This window comes from Thermobia domestica, chromosome 7 (assembly GCF_964235325.1).
Source record: "Thermobia domestica chromosome 7, izTheDome1.hap1.1, whole genome shotgun sequence".
NCBI lineage: Eukaryota > Metazoa > Arthropoda > Insecta > Zygentoma > Lepismatidae > Thermobia > Thermobia domestica.
The window spans coordinates 59,772,359-59,799,093 of NC_137460.1; the positions used below are offsets into that span (position 1 = coordinate 59,772,359).

The 26,735-nt window shown below is 35.9% G+C and overlaps 1 protein-coding gene across 1 annotated transcript in view; it reads right to left on the minus strand.

Annotated features, from left to right (window-relative positions):
• Nucleotides 1-8,190: 8,190 nt before the first annotated feature.
• LOC145690150 (uncharacterized) overlaps nucleotides 8,191-26,735 on the minus strand; it is a 77,714-nt gene continuing 59,169 nt past the window's right edge. The window contains exon 6 of the mRNA XM_081764758.1: nucleotides 8,191-8,987. Coding sequence (XP_081620884.1) covers nucleotides 8,311-8,987 — 677 coding nt within the window. The 3' untranslated portion in view covers nucleotides 8,191-8,310. The remainder of the gene's footprint in view (nucleotides 8,988-26,735) is intronic.

The following is a 26,735-nucleotide window of genomic DNA, read 5'->3' on the forward strand; positions in this document are numbered from 1 at the left end:
TATACGCTGGACTACCATATTTAAGGAATATGTCCACAATGTCGTTGACTGGCGCAATTTTTCCAACTACTAGAGTTAACCAATAAATATAAGAATTTTCTTTTTTCTTTTTAAGAAATATTTAGTTTTTGAATTTTCTAAAATCTCGTACAAGTCATTTAACTAGGAGCTAAGCCGAATCTTGTTTTCTGGAGAGTATAGCTCTTAAGAGTATATCTTTTGTGCAAGTTTTTGGGAGACGTATATAATAGTGATGGAGCTGTTCTTTATATTTAATTTTTTCTCCTCCTTTAGTTACAAAGATTCGTCTATATCTCTCTCTTTTTAAATTATTATTTACAAGTGTAATTAATATATTTAATCGTTCCCTCCCTTTTTTTTTCTTAGTCAACCATCAGAGCTTCTGATTCTCTAAAGAATCCAATCTTTCAAATAATGCAAAGTGACAAATCTCGTAGTTCAAGAAGCATATTTAACTTACCGTACTATGTATATATATATTTATCCACTGTTGTTAGAATATGCAGAAGCAAATTGTAATCTAGACCATTTATGATGTTTACTTTCAATAGTACTTACACAATGCGGCGCAGCTGTAAAGCTTTTGCTTCCACTGGGGTTCACGACGATACTTTCAGTGACCGTTAGTAGCTACACCGGGCAGTGCAACTGTAAAGCTTTTTCTTCCACTAGAGTTCTCGACGACATTCGCAATGATCGATAGTAGCTACAACATGGAGTGTAGCTATTAAGCTTTTGCTTCCACTGGAGTTTACGCCAACAATCTCAGTGATTGATAGTAGCTACACTATGCGGCGCAGTTGTACATTTTTAGCTTCCACTGGAGTCGACAGTGATATTTCCAATGACCAAAAGCAGAGATACAATGGGGTGTTTCATATAGCCTTTTGTTTTTCTTACTGCTTTACCTGTTACTATATAGATTTTTTCGACACCAGCACAAAGTTAATTCCCTTATCAGGCTTCATACAGTAAATTGTTGAATCTGCTTTTTAAACCGCATTATAAATTTATGATCCTTGCTACCATTGCATTTTTTGTAAATGATACAAGAAGTACAGCCAGCTACAAAAGTTCTTTCCGTTTGGTAAAATTTATTTGGGGAATAACAGTGGTATAGCTGCAAGGTACAGAAAATTACATTCATTTTAATTTACTGAAAACTGTACTCAAATTGTCCTTCCATTCTGAAGTTATTTACGAAACTAATTTTATCAAACGGAAATAACTTTTGTCGCTGAGTGTACGTGTGCCACGATTAGGAAAGATAAATAACAAAATGCCAGTTGCTACATGTACAATACATAAATAAATAATTTCTTCTAGCAAGATAAAAACTGGCAATCATTAGTGGCAATGAACGACATTTTTTTTAGCGCCAAGAAAGTTCTTTTTTCTATCTTCTCGAAAACTACTCATGAGAATTTACCCTCACTCAGATCACTTTGTTCAGCTGGATGAGATCTATCGACTGAAATATAATATGTATCATATTTGGACAATATTTCAATTAAACAGAAATTAAAATATAAGAGTTAATGATAAGAACGATAATTTTAGGCTATTATCTAATTAACCATGCTATGTACTGTAGTCTTGCTAGTGTCATAATAAAGAGTTTAATGTGATTATATTTCAGGATCAGTTTCACCTCAATAAGTAGCCTAGTTCTACCACAGTATCAATTTTTAAGTTTAGAAATTAATTGTTTTTCTTCCATTTTCTAGAAAATTATGCATGATCGTTTACACTCATGTACACAATTTTATCCAGCTCAATAACACCGATCAGTTGGTATGTGTCTCATCTTTAGACAAAACTTTTTCTCTTAAATGCTAATAATGCTCTAATTTCTTATTACGAGGGTAAGTCCAAAATTATACGCAATTTTGAGATAGCTTTTTACGTTATTCATACTGAGCTCTCTCCTCTCTTTATTTTATTATTACGCTGTTGTGGTCAAGATATTAAAGTTTGATCCTAATTCCTCCATTTGTCTTCCCTTTTTTGGATATAGATCATGACCACTAAATTAGAAGTTTGCATCAAAGAGGAACAACGAACAGTGATCCGGTTTTTATGGTAGAAAGGTGTATCAGGGGCCGCAATCCATCAAAGACTTTTGGCAAAATACTGAAACTGTGTCAGGGCGCAACGGAGAGTCTACGAATGGATTGAAAAATTCAAAAATGGTCGCACAAGTGTTAAGCACGAGGATGGGAGTCGGACGACCATCTACGGCTACAAAATGCTGACAACATTGAGCATGCACGTGACATGGTTCTGTTAAACAGACGAGTGACTATTGATCAAGTGGCACATTGTCCAGAAATTAGTCATGGTCCCTGATACACATTCCGATCACAAAAGCCGGATCACTACTCAATGTTCCTCTTTGGTGCGAACTTCTAATGGAGCGACCACGATCTATCTCCAAGAAAGGGAAGAAATAGAAGAACTAGGGTCAAACTTTAATATAATGACGACAACAGCGTAACAATAAAATAAAGCGAGGAAAGAGATCAGTATGAATAATGTAAAAAGCTATCTCAAAATTGCGAATAATTTTTGACTTAACCCTCATAATAAGAAATTATACAGTATTAATAGCATTTAAGGGAAAAAGTTTTGTCTAAAGATGAGACAAAAGGCCTCTCTTTATTTCTTCTAAAGATCACAAATATAATCATTTTCCCTTTTTCCTCTAATTTTTCTTTTTATATCCATGAAAAAGCCTCTTTTTACTTGCTCTAAATATCACATATAAAAATATTTTTTCCTTTTTTTTTTCTTTTTATATGCATAAAGAGGTCTCTTTCTACTTTTAAATATATCATATATGAATATTCCCTCTTTTCTCTCTTTTATATCCATAAAAAAAAAAACACTTTTTACTTGCACTAAATATCACATATATAAATACTTCCATTTTCTTTCTTTTTATATGCATAAAGAGGTCTCTTTTTGCTTGTAAATATCTCATATATGAATACTTTGTTTTCTGTCTCTTTTTTATCTATGAAAAAGCCTCACTTTTACTTGCTCTAAATATCACATATAAGTACTTCCTTTTTCTTTTTCCTTTTTATGTACATAAACAGGTCTCTTTTTACTTGTAAGTATCTAATATATGAATACTTCCTTTTTTCTCTCTTCTTTTATATCCATCAAAAATCCTCACTTTTTACTTGCTCTAGATATCATATATATAAATACTTGTTTTCTTTTTCTTTTTATATGCATAAAAAATCTATTTTTACTTGTAAATGTATCATATATGAACACTTCCTTTTTTCTCTTTCTTTTATATCCATCAAAAAGCCTCACTTTTTACTTGCTCTAAATATCACATATATAAATACTTGCTTTTTCTTTTTCTTTTTATATGCATAAAATCTTTTAACTTGTAAATATATCATATATGAGCACTTCCTTTTTTCTCTCTCTCTCTTTTATATCCATGAAAAAGCCTCTCTTTTTACTTGCTCTAAAAATCACATATATAAATACTTTCTTTTTCTTTTTTCTTTCTTTTTATATACATAAGGAGGTCTGTTTTTACTTGTAGATATCTCATATAAGAACACTTCCTTTTTCTCTCTTTCTTTTATATCCATGAAAAAGGAAGTATTTATGATGAAAGGAAGGATGAAAATGCCTCTTTTTACTTGCTCTATTTATCACACATACAAGGAAGTATTTATACCTTATAAAAGGTATCTCTTTACTTGCTGTAAATGTCACGTATATAAACACTTTCTTTTCCCCTCTCCTCTAGCCTAACCGGCATAACTGCGGGACGTAAAACTAAAGATTTTTCCTTCCCCCCTCTTTTTTTTATTTGCATAAAAAGATATCTTTTCACTTGCTCTAAGTCACGTAGATATGAGCACTTTCTTTTTTCCTCTCTTTCTTTTTTTGTTCATGAAAAGGCCTCTCTATTTACTTGTTCTAAAGATCACAAAAATAAATACTTATTTTTATCCTTCTTTCTTTTTGGAGATGGTTCGTGAATAATTACATGGTAAGAAGTGATTTTATAAACGATTTAAACCTTGTTACATTTGCAATTAAGTTTATTTACATTGGATACAAATCTATCATAAAATAAACATGTGCCCGTTCTTCAAAAGTGATGGTTATGTGATAAAAATTACTAAAATGTGATTGAGTTATTTGTGTAACATTTTCCGAACAATGTATCTCCATCTCGACAAGCAATCCATAACTTGTTTGCAGGATTAAACAGATTCGTCTGTAGCAATCCATAACTTGTTTGAAGATTTGAGCAAATTGGGTCTGTAGCAGATTTTTGTAGACCAAGTGAAATGTTAGCGCAGTGTTTTGTGTAATCTCATTAAAAATCATGGAGGACACCTAAACCCTTTCAAAATCTTGCATTTTTAAAGGAAATTTTAGACTTTCAGTCAAAAAACTACTGCATAATCATAATTTATCCTAGAATCATAGTTCATACTCCATTCTCTTCGGAGTAAGACACACATTTAAATGGTATCTTGCGCATGTGTGGGTACGCGGAAAGGAAAATTCGGGAAATTTTTACCTTAAAAAAAATCTTTCTTGACATTTTGTGTCCTCTGGGTCAAAATTAGTGTAATAACCCTAATGTACCTTGGAAAATACTATTAGTTTGGCTAAATACTGTTTAAGGAATTGGTTTCCTAAAATGGTGGGGAATGACTGCAGGGGTGAAATGCGAAAAAGAACCGAAATGTACGTCCTGCTATTGTGATTGGTAATGTAACTGCGTGGGTAAGGGTATCCGGGAGGTTAGATACACCATGAAGAACCGTGGTCAAAGGAAAAGGCCGCGCTTTTTGAGGAACCAAAAAACATATTAATGGTTCCTCTTTTTTTCTACGCTCCGCTAGGAAACCAAATACGATGGCTTAGATTGTTTTTTTAGCTGCGTATTTTTACTAGAGGAGGTAGTTAAACTTATAGGTAAATGTGGAAACCTCTCACCCAAAGTCCGTGGTTTCTTCCTTTTCATATGGCTAACTCAAAATCACTCTTGACGTCTCGGCTGCCTCCGTGATTTTTTTTCCTTTTCTTTCAGAAAGGTGGGAGAAGCTAGGAAACCAACTACGATGGCTCAGATTGTCTTTTTTATAGCTGAGTTTTTTTTTTTTTTTTTTTTTTTTTTTATCAGAGGAGGTAGTTAAACTTACAGGTAAATGTGGAAACCTCTCACCCAAAGTCCGTGGTTTCTTCCTTTCCACATGATTAACTCAAGATCACTCTTGACGTCTCGGCTACCTTCGTGATTTTTTCCTTTTTTCCTCTCTGTCAGCCTGAATCCCATTATATTGCCCAATTTTATCAGTCTTTTAACTTCACATTAAAGACTTGATTTTTTTACAATTAAAAAGTCTCATTACCTTCTATTATATCCATTGTCCCTTAGGACAAGTCGTTATAACCAAAAAACATATTAATGGTTCCTCTTTTTTTCTCATTAAATCTGTTTTCAACACACTATGGTGTATAGACAATGCATGTATCAAATTTCATTCTGGTATCTTCAATAGTTACCAGAGGAGAAAGTTTTACCAATGCTCTGTTTATATACCTAATCTAAAATATAAATAGGTTATGTACTATCGGAGACTCGAACTAATGAATAACAGTCCTACTTTATCCTACAACACAACGGGGGGCGCGGTGACTCAGTGGTAGAGCGTTTATCTCCGGTGCTTGGGGTCCCTGGTTCGATCACAGCTCGCGCCGTGTGGACTTTGTGATGGACAAACACCGTGCTCGTGGGTTTTCTAGGGGTCCTTCCGTTTCCTCCCACTTTCTTCATTCCACCATTTCACTCATCTCATCACCGTCTCCTTTAGCCTAACCGGCATAACTGTGGGACGTAAAACTTAAAGATTTCATTTCATTTTTCCTACAACACAACGTGATGCAATCCAAAAATCTACAAACTTAATCTTTCACCTTTTTCTCACACACCAACACACGAAAATCAAACACAAATTAATGAAAAAATACACTCCTGTAGCACTTAGAAAGAAAAACTCCGTAAATTAAATATTCAAAATATAGAGGAGGGGTGAAAAGGAGTGGGAAAATGTTGTAAGGTCCATTTTACAATATTTCTATATGTGCTGTAACCCTAAAAGAATGTTAGACAATGCATATGTACTTTTTTACTTTTGTTGACAAGAAGAATTTTACGAATTTTACGAAGAATTTTAAGAATTTTATTCCAGTTAGAAATCACGTGGCAATATGCCAAGATCAAATGACGTCATAGCCGCTACAGCAAGTGCAAGCCGAACGACAACGTATTTCAACGTTTTTTTTTTTTTAATTGACATTTCTAAGAAGTGTGTGAGAGAAAAAAAAATCATATTGTGAACTATTATTACAGAAATGTTTCTGCTCGCTCAGAAGCATGGATAAATACCTGTGGATAAAACAAACGCTTGTAATGACACATGATCACTGAAAAATCTAACTGAACACAGCTATGTCATATAGCTCACCGTCTGTTGCTTGTCACAAGTCCGGACTTTTGAGTTGAGTTGATTTTGAGTTTAATGTCCTTTCAATAGCGAGGCTATATGAGACGGGACCTACTGATTAACGTGGAATCCGAACCACCTGAGCTCCCGCCGGAAATCGAACCCGGGTCTCCCATGCCAAAGGCTCGTACGCTAATCGCTTAGCCACGAAGGAGCTCAAGTCCGGACTTTTGTTGGCAGAAATGTTCATTACGGGGTGTGATTTTCGAGAACAGCTTCAGGGTGCACCTATACTACAAATGAGATAATCAAGCAACTACTGTAATGAACCGTGTCAACCTTACACAAGCACCTTGCGCAGTTCAGCAATTGACCGTGATAGAGGTGTTAAGGCTACAATTCGTCTCCCGAGGGTATCTCATGCTTGCTCAATCGATTTGAGGTCTGGTGACTGCACTGGCCACTCACGGAACCTTACAGTATACAATGTACATTCGTGTAACATCAGTATTCAGTTTGACATGATACGTAGGCATCAGAAGCAACTTCAAGGTTTGGGCTAGTGTACTTCTATGCTCGTTGGTCTTTGTCGAGCATTTAAGACCAGATACTCATCCTCACGCAGTATTGTTGTACGTCGACGACTTCTATTTTGCCTTCCAATATTTTTACCAGCGAGAAAACGATTCCACAGTCGCGATACAACACCGCGAGGAACATGCAAGTCCCTAACCACACCCTGTTAACTATGCCCCATTTCTAATCTACCAATGATCCGAACGCACATTACATCATTCACATGTGCTCTCTGGGCTATCGTGTGTTCCTAGGATACATTCACTATGACTGATATGCACTGCACACTCTGAGAAACACAATTCACTAATTACGTATTTCGTCCGCTACGGACGTTCGTCGTGCTATCGCAGTCTAGAAAACATCTATATCTCCGAACAAGCTGGTAATTTCATTTTATTCAGCAGTGCCAGATGACATTATGGTTACTTTTCGAAATTAACATTCCTCTAAGTTTTGGACATGGAGTGCATATTTTCTGTTATGCTTTTTTGGTGTGTCTACTAAATAGTTATTTTCAAATTTAATTTCTTTTAGATCTGTCGTTTTATATCTTTTTTAGGCCTTGTCATGCCTGATATTTATCATATTCTAATGACCTTTCGTTTTGTTTCATGTAAACAAGATTTACATATTTTATCAGTTAAAAGCAGTATACATTCATATCAAGAAAATACTTTCCTTTAAGACATTGTAAAATATTTAAAAACATATATCTTGACTAAAAAGAACACTATCGAAACATTTTAGAAATGGAACTGTTAGAATTGAATATCTTCTCTTAGAAGGCTAGCTGAGAATAATTTCAGTAACTTTTAAAAAATTAAAGACTTTTTCTTTCATCAGAAACAACATAGCTTTGAGACTATCGGCAAAAGTAACTGTAAATATTCGAAGCATTCTGGTTCAATCCAAGAATTTTTCCAGTTCTGAAAGAAATTCTAGTTTTTCGAGCCCAGAGGTTTCCTGTTTTGATATGACCTGTCTTTAAGAACTCTACATTACACTGTTGAAAATTTCTTTCCAGGCAAAATAAAATGTCTTTACAATAAACAAATTACAAGTTACTTGCGCATATTCAGAAATAAAAACACAATTGTATTTTAAAGTTACCATTTACTGTCAGTTTCTGTGATACAGGAATGAATATAGTTTCTGTGGTGTGTGGAAAAAAGTATTTATTTTAAAACATTCAGTTCAAAATGTTGAGTTGTGGCTATGAACGTGCTGCAGGACATGGTTTAGGCCAGCTTTTGTCAAGGCCTGGGCAAGCGTATTCCTTTGAGGGAAGGTAAGTTGGACAAGGATATAAGGGTTCATCTACTCGCTGATCTGTGGGGCAAGGATCTACAATAGGGCATGGACGACCTTCTCCAATGTCAAAAACATCACATGGCTCTGCAGGGTACAGAGGGCACTCAGCGTTTCGTTTTGGTGGACCACCTTTGTAAGCAGGACAATTGGGCACTTCTTTATAATTTGGACAAGGTTCAATAATACCCGCTTTGTTTCTTGGATGTGGATGGACTTCTTTTCCTCTGTATGCAGAGCACGACCCATATTCCATAGCTTTGCCTTGTGGTGGTGCCCTTTCTTCTTTAAAATCGTAAACAGGACAAGGCCTTGGTTGCTGGATTTCAATTTTGGGATTTGGTGGTCCACGGAAGGCTGGGCATTTATTGGATTTACGCGTGTATGCTTCTGGACAACCACTGGTCTTCCCATAATGTCTTGAGTGGCCTGCGCTATGTGGTGTTAATCCTTCGCACTTGAGGTATCTCTCGCCAAAATTCGGGTAGTACGTAGGAGGTCCACCGCCGCGACTCTTCTTGCCACCTCCGCAATCGCAAAGCTTTAATTCTGCATAAGGGTCATGCTTTTTATGTGAATAATCTGTAACAAGAAACATTTTATTAAAAATAACTTATACTTCTTGATACTTTTTAGTGTTGCAATTGAGGCGTGCGGCAGAACAACGGTACAATCGATAACTTGAGTAAAGTTGGGATTTTCAGTTTAACATCGAGAGCTAGGCTTTCCTATAGTGTCTCAGTTAATATATTAATAGAACCTTTTAGTTTTTCAAAGCTGAGAGGAACAACGAAACACATGCACTATTTGGACTAAGTCGATTCAGCATGAGTTAAAATTTTTTGAATCCCCTCTAATGCACAATTTCTTTGGTGCTGCTTGTTTTGTTGCTCGCCCGCACGCCTCAATTTACAATACTATGATAATATAGTCTGAGTTAAAAATATTGTCACTGATATGCTCATTTGTATTCATGTATTCAATGAACTGTGCTAAAATCAGTAAAGAGGATAACGCGAAACCATTTATGAATAATTGAGTTTTCGTTTATAATAAGGATTTAAAAATGTCTAAATATTTTCACAATTGGGAAATGGATATTTGTGGTAAATTTCATAGTAAAAAAAGAATTATAAATACGAAAATTAGAGCGAGTAAAACAAAATGTTGCTAAATGGACAAACATGTTTTATTTTCGTTTTATTGTTCTTATTTACTGCTCTTTTGACATGAAATTTGCCACATACGTGTCTTTGCTGATTATACAGGGTTTTCATAAAGTCTGGACGGATTTAATTTGCTTATAATTTTCATAAAAATGTTCATAATGAAATCAAATAAAGTACAAACGGTAGCGGAAGGATTAAATTTTTACTTGGCAACACTGTTAGATAAGCGGCAACTCTGAACACGTTGAGAGAGGGAGAGGGAGGGCATGGCGACGTTCTCCTTTCAGCCATCATGTTCTCAGATGAGGCAACCTTCCATGTGTCCGGGAAGGTTAACCGACACAACTGTCGCGTTTGGGGCACGGAAATCCCAAAGGAATTTGAGACACATGAGAGAGATAGCCCTAAAGTGAACGTTTGGTGCGCTGCGTCCTATGATCATCTGATTGGACCTTTTTTTTTTTTTTTTTTTTTTTGAAGAGGAGACCGTGAATGGAGATTCGTACCTGGATATGTTGCAGAAATACCTCATTCCGGAACTGGAGGTACGTGAAATCCAGAACGACATCGTGTTCCAACAGGACGGGGCACCCCCTCACTATGCAATCAAGGTGAGACAGTTCCTTGACGAGAAATTCCCTAACCGATGGATTGGCCGCGGTGGCCCGACCGCTTGGCCGCCAAGATCACCCGACCTTACCCCCTGCGACTTCTGGCTTTGGGGTCATGTGAAAACGGAAGTTTATGCAAAGAAGCCAAGTGGTTTTGAGAACTTAAAGGACAAAATCAGGGCGTCTGTGGCTGGCATTTCGGATCAAACACGGCGGAACGCTGTGAGTGGATTCCAGCGCCGCCTACGCGAATGTGTGGACGTAAATGGCGCCCAGTTGGAGGTGTGGCGGTGAATGAACTGAGCTGGTGCAAATTACAGGTAAAAATTTAATCCTTCCGCTACCGTTTGCACTTTATTTGATTTCAATATGAGCATTTTTATGTAAATTATAAGCGAATTAAATCCGTCCTGATTTTATGAAAACCCTGTACACATACAAACATTATAAGAAATACCGGTCGAATTCGTTATCGAATTATATTCCTACAAAAGCATATTTATAGAAATGCGACAATAATTTTGGACATAAGTGTACATTTATGAATATGAACAAAAACACCAGAGGTGCAAAAAGTGCAGCCAAGTTCGTCAGCCTCAAAAAGTGTTGAGATGAGGATGGATGAGCCAAGTTCCTTGGCCACTGCATCTGAAAGAAACACTGGAACTTGGCGCGAGGTGTCTAACATATTCGAATACATTAAGATGTCTGTTCCTAGTTTCACGGCCGGGACATTTCAGCCATAAGGCTAGTGGTGACCCCCAAATCCACCACGCTCACAAACACCATCCCAAAGGCTCGTTAACATCATTTACTTTGACACTTCGTAGAGGAATATAAGTTTTCCTTGTCTGGGTTTCGAACCACCAATCTTACTGCAGTATACTGTATATGTGCCTTAGCGCATTAGCAAAGTTGATATTCCTAAGGTTGATGGTGGTCCTAAACCCACCCGCCCACCACCACTATCCCTAAGGTTCCTTAACATAATTTTCCTTGACACCTCGCGCCAAGTTCCAGTGTTCCTTTCAGATGCAGTGGCCAAGGAACTTGGCTCATCCATCCTCATCTCAACACTTTTTGAGGCTGACGAACTTGGCTGCACTTTTTGCACCTCTGGTGGTTTTGTTCATATTTCACTTCTTTTTGTAGTTCACCATGTCAATATCGTATATTGCAATTCTCAATTGTGGCATATTACTGGATTTAAATTTAAAATTGTACACTTTTAAAGGAGTCATAATGTGTCACATACAACATTAGTTCCCAAGGGCTCTCCTACCGGGAATCGAACCCAAGACCTGTACAAGAAAGGCGCACATGCTAGCCACTAGAACAGCGGAGAGGATTTATTCTATTAAATATCTGTCAGAGCGTTATGTCCAAACGAGATTCCAAATCATTTACCCGAACTACAAAATCATGATCGCTAACATCTCATTTTTCATTACCTAAATACGAAGAGTATCAACAGAGCCCAAAACCCTTGATGCTGAATCCTCGCTGTTACATCACTAGACATAGCTGGTGTTTCAATATACCTAGTTGTTCTCTACCTTTTCACATTGCGAAATTACGGAGTTCATTACATGACGCGCATACTCAAGTTATTGTATACTCAAGTTATTGTAGGGTACCTTTATGCGAAGTTACAAGTTTCTATCTCATTGGGAAGAACCTAATCAATTTGTTGAGTGAGTAAGTGAATCGATTTCTTGCTTGGATAAGGACAGTTTTTTGCCTATAAAAAGTTTCTCATAGAACATTCTTCAAATTTCCGACTTTTTTTCATACTCAAATTGTTGTAGGGTACCTTTATGCAAAGTTTCAAGTTTCTATCTCATTGGGAAGTACCTAATCAATTTGATGAGTGAGTGAATGAAACGATTTTTTTCCTGGCTAAGAACAGTTTTTTGCCCATAAAAATTTCCCATAGCTCATTCCTCAGATTTCGGACTTTTTGCATACTCAAGTTATTGTAGGGTACCTTTATGCATAGTTTCTACCTTATTGGGAAGTACCTAATCAATTTGTTGAGTGAGTGAGTAAAATGATTTTTTCCCTGGCTAAGGACAGTTTTTTGTCCATGAAAGATTTCCCATAGCACATTCCTCAGATTTCGGACCTTTTCCATACTCAAGTTATTGTAGGGTACCTTTATGCAAAGTTTCACGTTTCTATCTCATTGGGAAGTACCTAATCAATTTGATGAGTGAATGAGTGAAACGATTTTTTTCCTGGCTAAGGACAGTTTTTTGCCCATAAAAATTTCCCATAGTTCATTCCTCAGATTTCGGACTTTTTGCATACTCAGGTTGTTATAGGGTACCTTTACGCAAAGTTTCAAGTTTCTATCTCATTCGGAAGTACCTAATCAATTTGATGAGTGAGTGAGTGAAACGATTTTTTACCTGGCTAAGGACAGTTTTTTGCCCATAAAAGATTTCCCACAGCACATTCCTCAGATTTTGGACTTTTTCCATACTCAAGATATTGTAGGGTACCTTTATGCAAAGTTTCAAGTTTCTATCTCATTGGGAAGTACCTAAACAATTTGATGAGTGAGTGAGTGAAACGATTTTTTTCCTGGCAAAGGACAGTTTTTTGCCCATAGCACATTTCTCAGATTTCGGACTTTTTCCATACTCAAGTTATTGTAGGGTACCTTTATGCAAAGTTTCAAGTTTCTAACTCATTGGGAAGTTCCTAATCAATTTGATGAGTGAGTGAGTGAAACTATCTTTTTCCTGGCTAAGGACAGTTTTTTGCCCATAAAAGATTTCCCATAGCACATTGCTCAGATTTCGAACTTTTTTCATACTCAAGTTGTTGTAGGGTACCTTTATGCAAAGTTTCACGTTTCTATCTCATTGGGAAGTACCTAATCAATTTGATGAGTGAAACGATTTTTTTCCTGGCTAAGGACAGTTTTTTGCCCATAAAAATTTCCCATAGCTCATTCCTCAGATTTCGGACTTTTTGCATACTCAAGTTATTGTAGGGTACCTTTATGCATAGTTTCTACCTTATTGGGAAGTACCTAATCAATTTGTTGAGTGAGTGAGTAAAATGATTTTTTCCCTGGCTAAGGACAGTTTTTTGTCCATGAAAGATTTCCCATAGCACATTCCTCAGATTTCGGACCTTTTCCATACTCAAGTTATTGTAGGGTACCTTTATGCAAAGTTTCACGTTTCTATCTCATTGGGAAGTACCTAATCAATTTGATGAGTGAATGAGTGAAACGATTTTTTTCCTGGCTAAGGACAGTTTTTTGCCCATAAAAATTTCCCATAGCTCATTCCTCAGATTTCGGACTTTTTGCATACTCAGGTTGTTATAGGGTACCTTTACGCAAAGTTTCAAGTTTCTATCTCATTCGGAAGTACCTAATCAATTTGATGAGTGAGTGAGTGAAACGATTTTTTACCTGGCTAAGGACAGTTTTTTGCCCATAAAAATTTCCCATAGCTCATTCCTCAGATTTCGGACTTTTTGCATACTCAGGTTGTTATAGGGTACCTTTACGCAAAGTTTCAAGTTTCTATCTCATTCGGAAGTACCTAATCAATTTGATGAGTGAGTGAGTGAAACGATTTTTTCCCTGGCAAAGGACAGTTTTTTGCCCATAGCACATTTCTCAGATTTCGGACTTTTTCCATACTCAAGTTATTGTAGGGTACCTTTATGCAAAGTTTCAAGTTTCTAACTCATTGGGAAGTTCCTAATCAATTTGATGAGTGAGTGAGTGAAACGATTTTTTTCCAGGCTAAGAACAGTTTTTTGCCCATAAAAGATTTCCCATAGCAAATTCCTCAGATTTAGGACTTTTTACATACTCAAGTCGTTATAGGGAACCTTTATGCAAAGTTTCAGGTTTCTATCTCATTGGGAAGTACCTAATCAATTTGTTGAGTGAGTGAGTGAAACGATTTTTTTCCTGGCTAAGGACAGTTTTTTGCCCGTAAAAAAATTCCCATAGTACATTCCTCAGATTTTGGACTTTTTCCATACTCAGGTCGTTATAGGGTACCTTTTTGCACAGTTTCACGTTTCTATCTGATTGGGAAGTACCTAATCAATTTGATGAGTGAGTCAGTGAGTCAGTGAGCCTGAAAACTGCATATTTTGGGGGTCCAGTACTCGAATATGGTTGAAGGTAGGAATGTGAGATTTGGCATATGAGTACATCTGTGGGATATCTCCTTACATTCTAAATTTCGTATTTCTACCCTTAATAGAATCGTTTTTACAAAGCCTCGAAATCGGCGATTTTACCCAAAACTCTTGTTCGTGTATAATATGCTTACGGCAGTGCAGGCCAGTTTTCATTTTCTTCGCGGAACTTGGCTGCCATGCACTGCCGTGCATGTTGATGAATGGGATTTAAACGACCACCGTGTAAGTCCCCTTACTCGTGAAGATATTAACGGGTTGATTCCATTAACAAATTCGCCTAAATTAATCGCGGTAGTAGCTGTTAAAAAAAAACTGAATTCAAAAATTCGCTTTAGTTCAAGGAATATTGTCTGTAGTGTGTAACATCCCAGTTGGATGATCCAATCTGGATTTATGGAACATCTCCTTATGGATTTATGGATTATCTCCTTTCACTTATTAAAAAACAAGCCAAAAAAATGGTAAATTATATATTATTTTTAGTATGTCAGGCTCTTATTGAGAGCCATTCATGTATTATGAGACACCTCAATATCTTTTTATACAACGCGTTCAACTTGCCAGTGACAACTTGAACTGCTTAGTTTAATATTGCTTTTTGGCGCCTTGTAGCTAATAGTTCGTGACTGAACATGTTTTGTTTTCTTGATCTGAAAAACTTTGAAAGATAAGTGTTTTGCTTTTAATTATAGTTCTCGTTCATTTAAATTAATTCTAGTATATTGTTCTAGTGGGTAAAACATCTAGAGCCCATTAATCATAAAGGAGTTGTGTTCCATCACAACAACACGAAACCATAACCAATTTTGATAACCAGTCAGACCTTTTATAGGATGTTGTCACTCACCATACACGCCTGACCTTGCGTCAGACTGCCACTTCTTTCGCTCTCTTCAACTCCTCTTACATGGTATAAAATTCAGATAAGGCTGGAAAATCATAACATTGTTAAGTTTTTCGACGATAAAGACAGGCCCTTTTATGAATTAGAAATTTTGAAGCTCATTGAAGGATAGTAAAAGGTTATCGAACAAAATAGGTAATATATAACTGAGTGATCTATGTTCTTTATACTTACACGAATCCCACAAAAAAGATCTATTTCTCTGACTTTCCCTGACATTCCGACACAAATTCTTGTTTTCCCTGACATAAATTCTTGAATGGGAAGATATGGGGCAAGTTCTATCATACACTTTTTTGACGGCCTTCTCCATCCCCATAGCCATCCAACACACCATCTTTAATTATCATTTACATATTTGTTATGTTCAATATGAGCAATTGTTATTTACACAAAATTTAACATGTAATTATATAATAATATATGTATGATACAGGAACACATATCTTGACATTGTAAATTAGACTATTTTTCTTTTTGCTTGAAAAAACAATAAAAAGAAGCCAAGAATATATTGCCAACTCTCTCTAAGCCTAATACTATCAGTCCTAATATTACCGACTCTGAGACACCTTAATCCTCACATTTACATTTTAAACAGAATTTTGTTTTGTTTTCAGTTCTTGAATTTATTCTACGAGAGTGTCTTGTTCTTGTTTGTAACATAATTCCATTTATTTCTTCCTTCTTCCAATTTCTAAACTTCAGCACTTAGTTTTCTTTTTTCACCTTTGATTCGTTTCTGTTTAAGGTATTCATCATAGCATCTCCAAACTGAACGAACCATTCTTCGATCAATAGGAACGGATTCCACACCTCCATAGTACACAATTGCATCATGCACCCAGGACCGTTTTAAACCTCCTCGGCGCCCTAGGCACTTCAAATTGTTGCACCCCCCACTATTTCCAGAGCACCTCTCCTTCAGTTACTACCTTGCCAGTTTTGCTTCGGGCGGAATTTTCCCTTAACTAATATTAGAAAACACGTATTTTTCCTAATATTAGTACAGTTAATAGTTTGTTTTTACCCCCAGTTATCCTGAGACAACTGTCCTTAAGTATTCTTATTTATCAAGTAATATAAATCTCTATTTTCAATTAACAAAAGTAAAATTATACAAATGACATTTACATTAGCCGCCGAGATCTAGTTTGTTTGTAATCAGGTAGTTCAACCGGAACGGAAATGACGTTTTCTGCACCAGAGTATTTGAATTTTTTCTCCTTTTTCACTCTCCAATTTTTGCGCCCCCAAATATTTTGCGCCCCCAAATATTTTGCGCCAGAGGCACGTATCTAGCGTGATATAATTAGATTATTATTATTATTATTATTTTTCTTGGCTTCTGGATATATGTAACTTACATGTGTTTTCGTGATAATCCAAACTTTCAACATACAAGTATTAGTCTCTTAGATTTTCGTAAATAACTATAAAGGTGATCCTAAAGTTTCCAAATAAGTACAGATAACGATTACTAAAGTTCATAATTGACATTTTGAGAATATGCTGGCCCTAATTGATATATCACATGACTACCTTTCTACTTAAAAAAAAAAAAAAACGGATTTCAAGATGGCGGCGGAGGTTCGTGATCAACTCTGCCCATTCTTCTTTTAAAAATATGTAAAACTACCACCATTTGCATTGTCTTTCACTATTTTCAAGATTCAACATTTATTTGATGTATTTCAATAACATAGCATAGCCCTTCTCCCACAAACTTTGACCTCCTCCCTCTCCGTTTCTTATGGCGATCAGCCGCTATAACTTTGCACATCTACATATTTTCACATCCTCTATCAGGCGCACTATGTCTAATCCCGCAACTCGATTCATCCATTTGGACCCTTTACTTGTGAGGCATTGCCGTGGGATAAAATTAAACATATTTTCACAACATGCCACAAATCGGAGTATTCTTGTTTCTTGGACATTACCTTTACAAAGAAGTCATCTAACCAGAAGCTATCTATCTTCTCTTCGTATTCTCTGAAGTCAATTGCAAGAGACCCCTGGATTTTAGTACAGAAAGCCATAAATTGACACTTTGCTTTCTCAGGTACAGAATCAGATATTCTGTTATGCTCATGCAGAGTTTGTAGGATGCGTTTCAACCTAGTCTAAGCAAGTTCTGATTTTTTTTTATTTTTTATTTTTTATTTTATTTTTATTTATTTTTTATTTTTTATAATTTTTTATTTATTTATTTATTTATTTATTTATTTGTAGCCTGGAGTCCAAAGCTAACAGGAGACGTACTAATTTGTACTTCAGAGTGCTCCTTCCCACAATCTTCTTGATTATGCCCAGCAAAAAGTTTCGACAGTCAAGCCTGAAAGCTAGTTTATCTAATGCTTTCAGTAGTTTTTCTAGCTTAAAACCAATGTCCACCTTTCTTATTTCTATTAAATTTTCATTTACAGTCAAGTCAAGAAGCTTCATTGTACCGTCAGCAAGTTTCATAACGCTTTGTTTAACACGACGACTCATTAGCTTCTTAAGAGAGATAGAAGTTCTGAGTGCAGGAAACAAACAAATGGCTCAAGACTGGAATTTTCTTTAAAATGGTTCACACTCTGCTGTGATAGTTTTGAAGAAACAATTTACACTTCACGAATTGTTTTGCACACTTACGTTCCCTGACTTTCCCTGACATGTTTTCATTTTCCTGACATTCCCTAACTTTACCTGATTTTCCAGAATATGGGAGCACTGTACATCATATAAATGAATGACCCTTGAAAAACAGAAAATAGCTTCGACTTTTCCGACAACCTAACAGTTTTAGAGAGCTGCCTTGTGATATTTGGTTTTAATTCCCGTGGGAGCTCATGTGGTTTAGATCCCACATTAAATTATAGGTCTATATCTCAAATTGGTTCGGAGTTGAAATGGACGACACTTAACTCCAAACCTACCCCCCCCCCCCTCCAATAGCTCCAGAGAAAAGAAAAGCTGATTGACCACAAATGGTCAATATTAGTAAGAGTAAAATATGTGCGCATTTCAACACAGATAAACCAAAGTGATATCAATATAAAGAGAAACCTTTTTATTTATTTTTATTTGTTATTATTTTTATTTTTTTAAATGGCTGGCAAAGTTGCACAGTTTATCGTTAGAGATGATATGAGACGAGAGATGCCAACAAAGACAGGAGACTGCTTTGGATCCTCGATTTTCACTTATTAATGTCCAATGCAGTTTGCGAAGGAAGTTCGTTGAAGATTCACCCAGCAGGCATATGCTCGAAAGTGGTACTCCGATTTTAAGGAAAGTAGTTGCATCTGTAGCTAAAAGTCATTCGGCTGTCCGTCAATAATAGCTGAAGCAACTGAGCATATCCTGCAACTTTTAAACAAAGTTCATTACTATCAGAGCCAGCAAAGAACTGAATATCCCGCAGGCGATTATATGGAAGATTCTACGCAAACATTTGTTATTCCTACCGATTGCAGTTCTTGCGATCTCTCAAACCGGCCGATAGTGTGAAGCAGCTTTCTTTCTGCAAAAGTATGCAGATTCTAATAGAAACCGATAATTTGGTAGAGTCCTTACAACTTTTGAGAATACTGAACAAACATAATGTTAAAATTTGGACGAAATCCGCCAACTGAATGTGTTATTCATAAAAAAGTGTACAGCTCTTCATTCGTTATCATGGGGATTTCGTACGTAAACACGTTACAGACATGTTTTCTACCGCAGGACGAACAGGACATTCCGTTTTTCATTATCAAATAAAATAGTTCTCTTTCCCATGGATAGTTTTTCCTTTCCCATTCTCATAGAGAATTCGGAACTGAACTCAATAGGCAACTACCAAACAAATGGATTAGCAGTGCTGATCATGTCCATTGTTAACTTCCTCTTTCGCCTCCATATTTCCCGAATATTCTCTCTGAAGGTATGTTAAAGATAGTCTACAAGCACCTTACCACCTCCATGCATGATCTGCGCGTATGCATTACAGAAACACTGCATCATTCGATCGTGATATACTACAACGCGTATGACAGAAACTTACGAGTCGTTATGTGTCAAGTGACAAAAGGACCTCGCACAAAGCACTTGTAATTGGGAAAACAAGTTTAATGTAAACAAAGTTTTTTTTTTTTTTTTTTTTTTTTTTTTTTTTTTTTTTTACTTTCTCTTCCCAAAGATCTTACTTTTATATTTTGTCAACGTGCGTTACGAATGCTTTAATAAAACTAAAAAAACTTCTAATAATTCTGTATTTTGTCTAGGTATTTGGCAATGAAAACAAGCAACACAAAATCTTCAACTTTTTATAGTTAACGTTGATGTATTTTGTTACTAAAGTTATTTCCAATCTTCACTTGATATTTACTAATAAAACACGTTAATTTCTGTCATAGAGAATCTATCATTTGATCTCTCTGTATATAAATAATTCCTGACTGACTGATTCACTGATCAACGGCTAGCCAAACTGCTTAAGCTAGGAACTTGAAATTTGGACAGTACATACGATCTGTAATGTAAGGTAAAAGGAAGAAATGATTTATAGAAATTCGAATAAGGTTCTCACTTATTTGGCGAGCATGAATTTCTTGACACTTCCAGGTCTCCAAGGTTAAGTTTACAAATTTTCAGGTCTATATGTAACGCAAAAAAACAAAACAACTATATTTTTCCCCCGAGCAGGGAGTTTCTCATCTACTATCCATGTGCAACTATCTAGTATGTTTGTGCGTAGAGAAGTACTGCAAAATAAACAAATTTATTTTATAAATTATCCTCTACCACACATCTGGATAATTAACAACGGAGTAAGAGTTCTAAGAAGTGAAAATCCGTATTTAAAATTCCTTTAATTTCCAATGGTTTTGTTTCAGCTTTTCATAAAATCCTCAGACTTTTCCAAAACTTTCTGCAAGTAAACTGAATTCCTTGATCGTTTTAGATTTCCAAGTCGGCGGGAACCCTAACGACTTAAAAATGGGGAGAAATGGGGAGAGATAGGTATATATTTCGCAATCTATTAAGTTAGAGACATGAAATTTGGTAATTTGACTTTATATTTACAAGAATTAAACATGCGTTTCTGTGTTGATATATATTTGGCCTAGAAGGAAAGAAAAAGATATAGAAATGGTTCATTAAGATTTCCGTATCTAGAAAAGCCTTACGTTTAGGGAAATCAATCTGGTACTTTTTATTAAAAATAATTAAACATGTGTTTTAGTGTTCTTTGATACTTGATCTAGAAGAGAAAGGAGGTGAGAGTGGTTTACTAAAATACTTCAAATTTCGTGCGATTTTGAGTTCAAATGAATTCTATATGAAAGACGCAGGAGGAGAAATGCAAAATATTGGCCTCAACAATATGTGGGAGTATTTGCAAATTAAATGTATTTCAATTCCCATCTATTAAAAAGTTGAAGTAGAAGAATAATCGACGTACATGAGGTTTTGTGGCGTAGGAATACATGTTTCCTGGTCATTCCATATAACCAGAAACTGTGGAGACTAAAATCAAGTGACCTTGCAGGCCAAACCAGATTGAATTCAACGTTTTTAACAAATGTTCTCGACCAAATATTTCCTGAACTGATGAACGCAATGAGCAGGTGCACCGTTATGTTGAAATTCTCAATTTCTTAAAATAATTAGTGGAAATTTACCACAAAATTTTTCAACCTATCCAAGTATAAATTCCCAATTACAATCATCATTTAAAAAATACGGACTGATTATTTCTAACCTAGAAACAACACCTTAAGGGACTCATTATAACATTTATGCTCATTGTACACCTAACATACATTATACTTCCATAGATGTAGCCTATACCGAATTTACATCTAAATCAGCCTTTCCCAACCTGGGGTCCACAAGAGTATATCAGAGGGTTCGCAAGCCAATCTGAGAAAGGCACACACAGTGGTAAGAAATACACCATTTTAAGTTAAATGATCGAATTAATAATAATAAGTCAATTTGCGTGAGAAGTGATATTCGACCTACAAGAAGTTGCCTATATACTCCTACGTTTATTTATTTATTTATTTTTCTGACAGAGCCAAAAAGCGTGTAGAGACTGATGTACAGTACGTGTTGTAAAATATCTTCAAACGAAGATCTTCTTTGACGCAACAGGTGACTCAAAAAGGAAAGAGGGAATGAGAAATTCTTCCTCGGAATTCTTTCATTTGTCAAATACCCTTGACCCAAGCTATTTTCTGTGATACACACATTCTTCCTCCTTTCTCCCTGCACCCTTTCCATAGCTTTTGTTATTACAAGTGCGAAAAGTGCTGTTTCCCCCAGATTATTTATTTACAAATGATTTTACTGAATTCCCGCAAGAGGTAGGTGGTAAGAGAAAAATCTGGTGAGTGGGATGCGGCTAGTACAGTACGCAGCAAGAAACCTGCAACATGAGCATGTAAGTTTATTGTGAAACTATGCCTAACAGTGCAAGGAATCAACATAACGTCTAAGTGGCACCAATCACACCAGGAGAAACCTCGGCGTCCTCCTCTGCACATTTATTTTGGAACAAAATACTTCGTCATTTCACAATAAACCTACATGCTTATGTTGCAGGCTTTTTGCTGCGGACTGTACAACCCCGACCATATTTTTAACATACTGGGTGCACATTGAACTTATGCTGTGGTTCTTGAGCATCGAGACGGAGAAGCTTGCACCTATTACTTTATCTAGTTCCGAATGCAAGTCTTGAAGGGGTTGGAAAGAAATACTCTGAATCATATTCCAGAACACAGTTACACTTGGTAGTTGGTGTTAGTAGACAGTAGTGTACTTTTGAAGCTATGGCATTGTGTTTATCGGGAGTTTATGTGTATGTGTGTGTGAATTCCACATAATGGATCGGTGGCTAAAATCAGGTTCGCTAAAACGCGGAAGAAGCGAAACTACTGACACTATAGAAGGAGAAAACAAAAAAACTGTGTGAGCTCAAAAGAAATTACTCAAATATTGTGATAAATATTTAGGGATGTGATTTACTGTAGTTGAGGCAAACGATGTTCGAAAACCGCAGTGTGTTGTTTGTGGCGAAGTGTTATCGAATGAGTGTATGAAACCGTCGAAACTGGAAAGACATGTCGAAAGTAAACATTCAGAGCTGGTTAAAAAACCGGTTGAGTATTTTAGAAAGAAGCTAACAGAACTTAGTGCTTCGAAAAAGATACTTAAGGACATTTCCTCCGGACAAAATAACGAAAAAGCAGTGTTGGTTTCTTATGAAGTAGCTTTATTAATTGCGAAAAAAGGATTATCTCACACAATTGGTGGAGTTGGTTCTTCCAGCTGCCAAAGTGATGACACGCCTAATGTTTGGGGGAAAATTATCAAACGGGTTATCTTCAATTTCATTATATAACAATACCATCAAAAGAAGAATCCAAGAAATGGCTGGAAATGTACAGGACATGTTAATAGCACAAGTGATGGACAGTGAATACTTCACTTTGCAACTGGACTAAAGTACGGACGTTTCTGATAAACCATATTTATTAGTTTTTGCCAGATATGAACACGATAGTGCCATACAAGAAGACCTTTTGTTCTGTAAACAGCTTCTGTTTCACACAACGGCAAAAGCTATGTTCGAAATTCTTAATTCTTTTTATGGTGGAGAATCACATAGAATGGTCACGTTGTGTTGGCATTAGCACAGACAATGCTCAAGCAATGACTAGCAAACATAAAGGACTGATAGTACGCATTCAATCGATTGCTCCGTTAGCGAAATGGACCCACTGTAGTATCCACAGAGAAGCATTAGCTTCACGTGATATGCCATGCAAAATGAAAAGTATTCTGGACGATGCAGTGAAAATTATGAATTATATCAAGTCTCGTTCTCTTAACTCTCGATCATTCAATGCACTGTGCAATGGGGAGTAACCAACAACATCATTCCGAAATTCAATGGTTATCTCCTGGAAGAGTCTTGACCCGTCTTTTCGACCTGCGCAATGAAATGAGGTTATTTCTTTTAGACTCCAAATTTGAATTGAGTGGCCGTCTGAACGATTTCACTTGGCTCTCAATTCTAGCATAGACGTCAGATATTTTCGGCTTTTTAAACTCCCTAAATACACGCCTTCAAGGTAAAAGTGTTACTATATTTATGGTTCAGGATAAGATTGAAGCAACAATCGAGCAACTAAACGTTTTGTCCCGCAGCCTAGACAAAAAGAATATCATTCTTTCTCTTCCCTTAGCGACTTCTTGTCAACAACTGAAGAAGATCCTCCTTCTGATGTTGTTATGAACATGAAAAAACATTTAGAAACCATGACCTTAAAATTCAGGGAATATTTCCCATTAAACAAAGAAAAACTGGAGTGGGTAAAAAATCCTTTCCTAGAGATGGAAAATGAGTTGCCAGGTAACGAAGAAGATTAGTTGTTTGCTCCGTTATGAAAATAAAGTATTCATCCTCCACACTGACTGATTTCTGGTTGTATGCGCGACCAGTGTATCCCGAAATCTCGAAAAGGGTGCTACGATGCTTAATGCCGTTTGCAACGACATACCTTTGTGAATCAACGTTTTCTGCTCTTTCTTATCTGAAGAATAAGTAAAGGAATAAACTTGATGCTGAGGCGGATCTTCGCTTAAAATTTCTTCGTTTGATCCTGACATTTCTAAGTTAGTGGCTGAAAGACAACACCAACCAGCACATTGACTGAAGTGTGTACCTCGGTAAGTCATACACTTATTATCATAATAACTTGTTGAAGTTAATACATTTTATTTATTTATTTATTTTTTCAGAAAAATACTTTTTTCTATACCTGATGGGTAGGCTATTTTGGTTTAGTTTTATCTACGTACTGGATTTATTTATATATTTGCAACATCTTAGTCAAGGTGTCCAGCCCCAGGTTTGAAACCCAGGACCACGCGATTACGGAGTAGGCATCAAACTACTCTAACATGATATACCACTGAAAAAAAAAACACTATATATATTCTATCTCACTATGTCCATTATATGTATATACATTTTTTTAAGCACAGATCTATCTTCGTTAATTTTAAAACGGGAATTTTTGCGAGTCCTTTCAATTTCGCTACACAGGTTTTACTATATGCTTATGCCAGAAATGTTTATTTACTTCTTTGAGTATATTTATTTTGTATTCATAGATACTTGGTGGATTCTAGTCTTTTTTATTTGTAAATTATTTATATATATATATGCACAAATATATATACAAATACAATATTATATACAATATTATATATATACAAATATATAAATAAATATTTCTGGCATATAGTGTTTATATAACCGTATATATTGCATGTATTGTAGACTTCAAAGGGGGACCGCAGTGTGGAAAAGGTTGGGAAAGGCTGATCTAAATATATAGACCCTTGTAAGTTTCTCCTAGCGGTTACATTCTTAGACTCACTTTATTCTAAGTCGCGTGTGCAAAATGTTTATATCGTGGATCAGTAAGCACTTACATCATATTTTCTTGCTACATTTGGGTTTCCGGGATTAACAAGTTTTCTTTTGCTTTTCAAATTAATTCCTTTTTACCTTTAGCCCTCCCATTATTAGTTGCTGTGCACTTAATGTGCTTGTCCTTTGATTTAAGATGCAGAATAGACTTCAAAATTATATTTGTTAAAGCGTGTGGGTAGCTACAGAAAATATATATGCTAACTACTATTTTTAAATTTGGATGTATCTATATTCGGTTTACCTGAGGAAGCTATCATCAGATTATTGATTAGAAAAGTTTAAAAAGTATTGGTAAAAGAGGGGGTAATTTGTAATATGTTGAAGCTACGGAAAGTTGGAAAAAAATATCATAAAGAAAACTGAAGATACATTATATTTACAAGAACCATCTCTCTCTTGGAGGAAAAAACCAAACATCAAAATCAATATGGCCAAGTAGTATAGATTGAAAAATACTGATTGTAGATTTGATATTACTCAACCTTTTATAGTTTACTAATTTTTCTTCTCTTCTAATTAAAAAATCTAACATAGTTTTCATAGATAAGGACAGTACAAATTCATCTTAGTTCAAGTCGAATCAGTAAATACATTTTCTGTAGTTATTATGCTACAAGTACCCAATATATCTTATTCACCAGAATTGGTCCGAACAACTACTCTCTGTTCCCCATCTAAACAAAGAATTTTGAACAAACTATTAGAAAATTAGACCAAATAAGAACTTCTTTCTTTATATTTTCCCATATATATAGTCCTTAATTTAAGACAGTGATTGTCATACTAGAAAAATCTCTAGGGGCAACGGTGTTTTATTAAAATGAAATTGTCAATTTTTAATGCAACACTAAAAGTTTAAAATAATTAAGATTTTCACGAACCAGCTGCAAGATTTTCCCCAAAGGTTACCTATCAGATTGCGAGGTACACACCAAAAGTACATACCGTTTTCTCATACCTACCATACTTTTCAATTTTTGAGTTATATATTTCTGTCAGTGACAGTTTTAACACAATTCCCACCTACTTCTACACACCACTGCAATTTTTATATCTCGCTATCAAAAGCACCTGTGGAGCAGAATAGATGAGGGACCATTTCAATGTTCTTATTCTGTAAAAAAAACACTTTTTCTTATCCGAGAGACCATCTTCTCTTCATCCAGCTATCGAGGGTCCTAATGTGAACCGGCCTTCACAACTTAAGAGCTCTGTCAAATTTATTTCCACGATGCAAGAGAGAATCCTGTAAGATTACAGACATCCCCAATGGTTAGCCTTCTGTCTTTCCTGGCCAGGACCTCAATATAAGAGCAATATTTTTTCGAAATGGTTACATAAATTGGGCTTTCGTACCTTGGTAGATCTTCAGTTGCTTCCTCCCCTCCCCGTAAATTCCTCCACATATTATAGCTAGCAGCGGCAGTGTATCCACAAACATCCTTCAGCTGGCGATGAATATCGATACGTTTTTTACCATATGTAGACAATATCGTCGGCGTTCAGGCAGAAGTCACTAACTCCAAAAACATACGAATGAAGTTAGGTACTTCTAGTACGATAACGATACACAAGGTGAAACACAAGCGATTCTAACGTCAGCCTAGATGTAGCAGGTGAAATTGTTATGCTAAGCCTGGTTATCCTTAGCATAACAATGCCATCTGCTGCATCTAGCCTCATATGTATCAGAACGTCGTACATTTCACCTTGTATATCATGCTCGTACTGGAAGAGGTACCTAACTCCATTTGTATGTTTTTGGAGTTGGTGACTTCTGTTTGGACGCCGACGATATTTTTATTACGCACCTCTATGGAGAAATCCGTCATTTCAAGTCAATACCAAAAAAAAGGCTTTCTTTCCCAGGTAAATATATTAGAAACAATCATACTCAGAAACTTAAATTTTTGCACAGTTAAGATTTAAAGTCTAAAGTTAAGTTAGGTGTAATTATATTAATCTACCCATATTTGCTTTAAA